We start from the raw sequence: 7,187 nt of genomic DNA on the forward strand, positions 1-7,187 counted from the left end.
CTGGGGTCCCAAGCAGAAAGAATCCTTTGAGATTCTAAAGCACAAACTGAGAAATGCTCTAGTCTTAACCCTACCTGAGGGTATTGAAGAATTTGTTGTTTATTGTGACGTCTTGCACACCAGAATGGGCTGTGAGCTTATGCAACGAGGCAAAGTGATTGCATATGCATCACGACAACTAAAGGTGCATGAAAGGAATTACACCACCCATGATTTGGAATTGGGTGTCGTTGTATTTGCATACTATTTATATGGCACACAGTGTATTATATACACTGATCATAAAAGTCTCCAACATCTATTTAACCAGAATGACTATGAATGACTATGATTGCAAGATTTGCTATCATCCTGGCAAGGCAAATGTGGTTGCCGATGCATTGAGTCGCAAGGAAAGGGTTAAGCCGATAAGGATTAACGCCAAGAGTATTGAACTCAAGATTTTCTTGAATGAGAAGCTACTGGATGCTCAAAAGCAAGCCTTGTTAGAGGCTAATATTTCTAGTGAAGGATTGGGTTGAACTATTGATTAATTGTCACCTGGAAAAGATTGAATCCTGATATTTAATGATAGAATTTGGGTTCCTTCTTCGGAGGACGCATAGATCTGATCCTCCAGGAAGCGCATAATTCTAAATATTGTGTTCATCCTGGAGGTGATAAAATGTACCAGAATTTGAGGAAGAATTATTGGTGGATGGGTATGAAGAAATTGATAGCCACCTATGTAGCTAAGTGTCTGACGTGTTCGCAAGTTAAAGCTGAACACCAAAAATGTCAGGACTTCTACACAGCTTGAGATTCCCACGTGGAAATGAGAAAGGGTAACTATGGATTTAATTACCAAGTTACCCAAGACCAAACGTGGTAATGACACGATTTGGGTCATTGTTGATAGGCTGACGAAGTCAGCTCATTTCTTGCCAATCAAGGAGACTAATAGTTCTGACAAATTGGCTAAATTATATGTGCACGAGATTGTTTCCCTGCATGGCGTGCGAGTATCTATTGTATCCGATAGAGGTACTAGATACACATCTTGCTTTTAGAAGAGTTTCCAACAATCATTAGGCTTGAGGTTGAATTTCAGTACGGCTTGCCATCATCAGACTGATAGGCAGAGTGAGCGTACTATACAGACTTTAGAAGACATGCTTAAGGCATGCGTGATTGATTTCGGTGGTAGTTGGGATGACCATCTACCCTTAGTTGAATTCTCCTACAATAACAGTTATCATACTAGCATCAAGGTCGCTCCTTCTGAAGTTGGGGAAGTCCAACTATCTAGACTTGAGATTGTCCTAGAGACCACGGAAAAGATTGTTCAAATCCGTGATCGTCTCAAAGCTGCCCGAGAGAGGCTGAAAAGTTATGTAGATAAGAGGAGGAAACCTCTTAAGTTCCAAACAGGGGACAAAGTCTTATTAAAAGTATTACCCTGGAAAGGTGTGGTGCAATTTAGAAAGAAGGGCAAGTTGAGCCCGAGATACATTGGACCATTCGAGATAATCGAATGTGTCGGATTAATAGCTTATAAGCTTCAGCTACCTGAGGAGCTTAGTGGAATTCACGATGTATTTCACATCTGTAACTTAAAGAAATGTCTAGCCGACGAGTCGCTAGCAATGTCACATCATGATGTACAAATTGATGAAAAACTGAGGCTTGCTGAGAAACCGATTTCGATCGAGGATCGTCAGGTTAAAAAGCTCCAAAGGAAATTAATACCTATTATAAAGGGTAAATGGGATGCCCATCATGGTCCCGAGTATACATGGGAGGTTGAGTCCACTATGCGACAAAAGGACCCCCCATCTTTTTGAATAAAATCTCGAGGTCGAGATTTCTTTTAAGGGGGTGAGGATGTAACACCTTGGAAATTTATGTCGAATAATATAAAGACACGTGTCTGATAACTCTCATTTTATGCCACGTTGTTTGGCGAGAGGGAGGGACCATTTATGTGCAAAATAATGGAAGAATGTTGTGGAGGTACTAATTATGTCAACATGCCAATTCTATGGCCTCTGAGTGACCCCTTATAGACCGTAAGCTTATATTGCTTATGGACCATAAGCATATAATTTTTCTTAGTTCTGGCAAGCGGTTACGGACCGCAAGACTATATATCTTACGATCTGTATGAAATTCAAAACTGTGGGCGCGCTAACAAGCTTACGAACCGTAAGCAAGAAGCCCATACTGTCCGTAAGGATCGTATCTGGGCAGATTTTGTTTATTACCCAAGCAATTCTACCCTCTTACCACCTTTCACGCAAAATGCCACCCTTCTTCAGTTCTTGACACCTCCCTAACCACCTGGAATGATCCTAGAGCACCTCTAACACCTGGCATCATCCCACTTCATCCTCATCTAGTATAAATAACATGCTCCATTGCCTCTTTTACTTGCTCATTTCTTCAATATCTCCTCTCTACTCATAACTGGAGTTTGCCTCTTCCAAGAGGCCTCCCCCGAGTTCTATTTTCCTCTAGGATCACAAGCAAGTGTTCCTATTCTGCTCATTTCGTTTTATAGGCTATTATTAGCCAAAAGTCAAGCAAATTGACTTATGCTTTGAATTTCGGTTAAGAACATTATGGTCCAGCCATTGTTCGAATCGAACATGGCTACGTGATCATAATAAGGTAGGTGTTAATCCCTTAAAAGGGCACCTCCTGGAAATCACGTCAAATTGGTCAAATGACGGGTCAAAGTTATGTTGAATAAAAAATCAAAAGGCAGATTTTCGGGAAACTTATAAAATGAACTTGTAAACATTTTAACACATCTTTTTGACACTATGCGCATACGGTTATGAACTTGTTTATTGAACTTGTTTATGACTCATCCGATCACCCGATACCGCCTATGCGCATACGGTTAGCTTATGTAACTAGTTTACGTAAGTTTACCGAATCAGGTCAATTCTTTTCAAATTCTTTCAAATTCTAGAATGTAAATATGTTTACCCATATTATACAAGTCTAAGTACTTGTGAGGGTTTAAACTACATTCTATCTGGTCACCGCTTAGTCTAGCGTACCGTATTATTTTTATTATTTTAAGTTAACCGGTCCAAGTCTATGACTTGAATAAGACCTGTCATCATTGTAATTGGTTAGTATACCATTCATTCCAGACTATGACATCCAGTAGATTACAACCTTGCTAAGTTAATTGATATATCGGTTGTGCTTATTATTATATCTTGCATTGTAAGATTACTAAGCCAGGTAAATATTCTTAACCTATTTTTCCTATACGGGTTTGGGATACGGTATATTATTACCGCATGGTCGGGTATGGGATCAACGACCTATGTTTCGGGAATCCAAATAATCTGTTTTAATTCGTATTGCTTGAACTTAAACATTGGGGTTAATATGACCGTATCCTAGATATCCTCGGCTCATTTAATTGCAAGTGGCCACGACCTAAGTACGGGGTGTAGGCATACACCTGACAGATGCTAATGCCATATTAAAATAACTTTTATAACCTAATATGGGTTTACCTAATAAGGTTATTAAAGTGGTGTGTCAGTTAATCATGTTCTCGACATAGTTTTCGGGCCTCATATGTATTGTCAAGCTTGTAAAACTGATAACATGAGAAATAGTTTGTTCCAAGTTATTTATGAAAATATATGTACCATTGTGTACATGAAAATAATTTTGAAATATTTTCAAAATGTGTCGGTAATTTGTATTTACTAGTGTAAACTGATGTATCTTTAAAAGACTAAGCGCAGGTTGCAAGGTTACAAAAGAGGCTGGAAATGCCCGGTAAATGCTTAAGAGGAATTTGCAACTCCTTGCATTTGAAGCCTAGTAATCTGCATATTTAATCATTTTTGTTGTTTTCGATCTGCTTGTGGATCTTTTGACTACTTATGTCTGTATAATTAATTTGAACATTCGGACATTATTATTTGTAATAGTATTTTAATTCCCAAGACTTTCGTTGTGCTATTTGTGTATTTAAGATCAATCTCAACACGTACCCCAAGTCCGTGCCCATCGGGAAATCAGGGAGTGACAGAACGGTTTGGTATAACTAACAAAATTATATATTTACCTTGATGCGAGTGATAAATCAAGCATTATGATCGACTGGTTTAAGTATGTTTGTTTTTCCTACCTATTAGATTATATTTACATAAAGTTTAGTATAATGCGTCTTCTTTAGGACTGTAAGCTCCCATTTTCTCACTGCCATCCGGACCCAATCTGGGTGTAACATTGGTGATTATGAAACTGAGCAGCAAGCGAACGATCAGCTTAAGGTTATCTCTCTTCATTTCCAACCCCTTTTCTAACATGAACAACTCAGAGAGCATTGAATTGTCCTCCACTAGCTTCTCTGTATGCAAAAAATAGTCGTTCACGTCCACAATCCGGTAAAAACTGTCAGCTTTTGAATCAAATTTAGCTAACTGCCTCAAAGTAGCTGGAGACAGTGTTACCGTCTTGTTGATTACTGTACCGGTTAAGGTGGTGGTCCTTGGCGAGTTACTCTCATCATCCTTTGTTAGTGTACACATCCACTCCATCACACTCTTCACGTAAATTTCTCCACCTGTATTATCCTTGAAATTAACCACAACCTCCCAACCAAGTGCTGTGAACTTTTCGAAGAAACCTAGTGCTTTAAAATCCGAGCTCAGAACCGCTTTCTCAAAACACATATTCTCTTTAATAGAGTGGTCATCCCCCATTATCTCGTAAAAAAAAAGTTTTGCTTGGAATTTCGCTAGTTTTTTGTTTAGGGGCCCCTTTTCCCATACGGCTTTCCTTGGGGCATCACTCATGGCGTCCAACATTTCCTAATGACGTTGGTCTCGAGCATCTTCTATTTCTGCGTCCCGTATAACAAACCCTGTTGTTTTTCGCTTTTTGGACACATCCCGAGGAGATTAAGATTTGACAGCCTTTTCTTTTCCGGCTCTCCTTTCTCTGACCATCCTACGTTCAAGAGCCAACAACACAAAAACAACTCAGTTCAATTTCAACTCGAATAAACAACCGAAACAAGCAAGTGTGTAATCCTATGGCCCTTCCCACACTTGTTGTATGCTACGGCTGCCCACTTATTGAATGTCGACTTTCAAAAATAATCACCTATTGTTTGAATCAAAGCATCAATACTCACAAATATCACTTAGTGAACTTCATTGTTTAAAATCAGATTTTTTAATCATTCATGAACATATTCAATAAGTATCCCTCATCATCTAGTAGCCTCAACAACCGTTCAACAACTATTCACATTTCACAACTCTCTAAATTAAATTTGAGACCCAATTGCATAATCCTATCTTAGTAAACACTCATAAAGCCAAATTCATAACTAAACAAGTATCTACCAAACATACATCAAGCAATTATACCTTACCTTCAACAGTTATGAACAAATTGAGGTCAAAATCATAACTTTTCAGCTTAAGAAAACTAAGATAATAATTAAATTAAAGTTGTTTAAAGGTTTGGATGAAAAGCCCCAAATTTGAAATTTAGGGATCTTCAACTTCACGTCAGATTTCTCACAAATGGTGGATTTTGTTCAAAACCGATACTATATTTGTGTTCTCATCGAGAAAATAGGCTGATTAGGCTTTTGAACGGACTGATTCGTTTGAGAAACGAAGAAATTAGGTGTGATGGTGGCTGTGGAGGTTTTGGAGTTCTTGAGAGAGAAGATGAAGATAAGGGTAATTTTTGTGGTGCGGAGGAGGCTTAAGTCTGACATAAAGTGGTGTCAATTGGGTACTACCCGTTTTTAATTTGGGTTTGAAACATGTTTCGGGTCAGACTTTACCCAAACCTGGACCATCTGCGCTGAACCTGCATACACTATAGCCTATGGCTCTAAGCCGTAGGTTACGGTTCATCCTCGCTGTGAATGTTCTTTCAACTCTTCCAGACCGTAAGCTACGGTTGTATGACCATAAGCTACGGTTCAGAATCTCTACCCCCACTTGTTAAGTCTCACCGTAGCCTACGGCTTGAAGATCGTAGGTTACGGTATGTATCTGTTGTTTACGGTTTGTGCTAAAAAAATTTTTTATATATGTGTGTGTGTATATATATATATATATATAAACTAACGGTTTGAATAATTTTTAAGGGTTTTCATTGAAATTTTTATTCTTTCGATTTACTTACTTGCCCGCTCCACCCCCCCCCATAAAAATTCGTGTCGTCCTCGACACATAATTTAGTTCTGAAACGTACCTGGGTGTCTCCAACTTCCCCACACTTGCTCGATGTTGTGGTTGTATTTCCGGAATTCCCTTCAAACCGATAAAACAAAAGGAATAGAAATAAATGAAGACAAGACGAAATATGTACCAAAATCCGGGTGGCCTCCCGGTAGCGCTAAGTTTTAGTCTTCAGTCGGACTTCTCGTGACCCTCAGTCGGTCGTATATTGTGGTGAGCTTGCAAGGAAGCTCACCTCATCTGTTGATTCCGTGTTAAGATCATCACTGTGCAAGTACGACTTCAATCGGTGTCCATTCACCACTTGCCTCTTCTGATCTTTCATATCTTCAATCTCAATTTCTCTAAATTTGCCCATGCGTATGATCACAAATGGACCCATCCACTTGCTTTTCAGCTTTCCTGGAAACAATTTATGACGCGAATTGAATAACCATACTTTTTGGCCCACAGCGAAGACTTGACACCTCAACTTCGCATCATGCACTACTTTCATATTGTCCTTGTATGCAGGTGCAATATCATAATCCTCGTTGCGTAACTCCTTAAGCTCCCATAACTTCAATTGCCGGTGCGCACCTTCATCAGTATAATCTGTATTAACCTGTTTAACTGCCCAAAGTGCAAGGTGTGTGATTTCCATCGGCAAATGACAACCTTTACCGTACACTAATCTGTAGGGTGTAGTGCCAATAGGAGTTGCAAATGCAGTACAATATGCCCACATGGCGTCATCCAACTTGGTTGCCCAATCCTTGCGGTCAGTATAACAACCCTCCTAAAACACCCCTAACGCTCTAGATATACCCCTAATGCTCGTAAACGGCCCTAAATAACATTAATTTCATTAAAAAAAACAAATAAAATGAATTCTTAAAGTGCTCGCGAGCCGCGACCAAGTCAGCTGGCCGATTCGCGGGGCGCGACCGAGTAACACTAGGCGAGCCCTCAGGCCACCACGTT

At 39.4% G+C, this 7,187-nt stretch overlaps 1 protein-coding gene across 1 annotated transcript; it reads right to left on the reverse strand.

The window, feature by feature from the left end:
- Positions 1-4,855: 4,855 nt before the first annotated feature.
- LOC110933896 lies at positions 4,856-6,951 on the reverse strand. Its single transcript, XM_022177097.1, has 4 exons — positions 6,460-6,951; positions 6,238-6,296; positions 5,399-5,454; positions 4,856-4,968 (listed from the first exon to the last, which is right to left on the reverse strand). The coding sequence occupies exons 1-4, from the start codon at positions 6,949-6,951 to the stop codon at positions 4,856-4,858; spliced, it is 720 nt and encodes a 239-aa protein (XP_022032789.1).
- Between the last annotated feature and the right edge of the window lie 236 nt (positions 6,952-7,187).

Source organism: Helianthus annuus, chromosome 4 (genome assembly GCF_002127325.2).
Source record: "Helianthus annuus cultivar XRQ/B chromosome 4, HanXRQr2.0-SUNRISE, whole genome shotgun sequence".
NCBI lineage: Eukaryota > Viridiplantae > Streptophyta > Magnoliopsida > Asterales > Asteraceae > Helianthus > Helianthus annuus.

Coding starts and splice junctions, on each gene's coding strand:
- LOC110933896 (XM_022177097.1), bottom strand. CDS start 6,951: ATGTGGGCATATTGTACTGCATTTGCAACTCCTATTGGCACTACACCC. Junction 6,297..6,459: donor ACACGGAATCAACAGATGAG/GTGAGCTTCCTT, acceptor ATCGGTTTGAAG/GGAATTCCGGAAATACAACC. Junction 4,969..5,398: donor TTTGTTCATAACTGTTGAAG/GTAAGGTATAAT, acceptor TCTTGAACGTAG/GATGGTCAGAGAAAGGAGAG.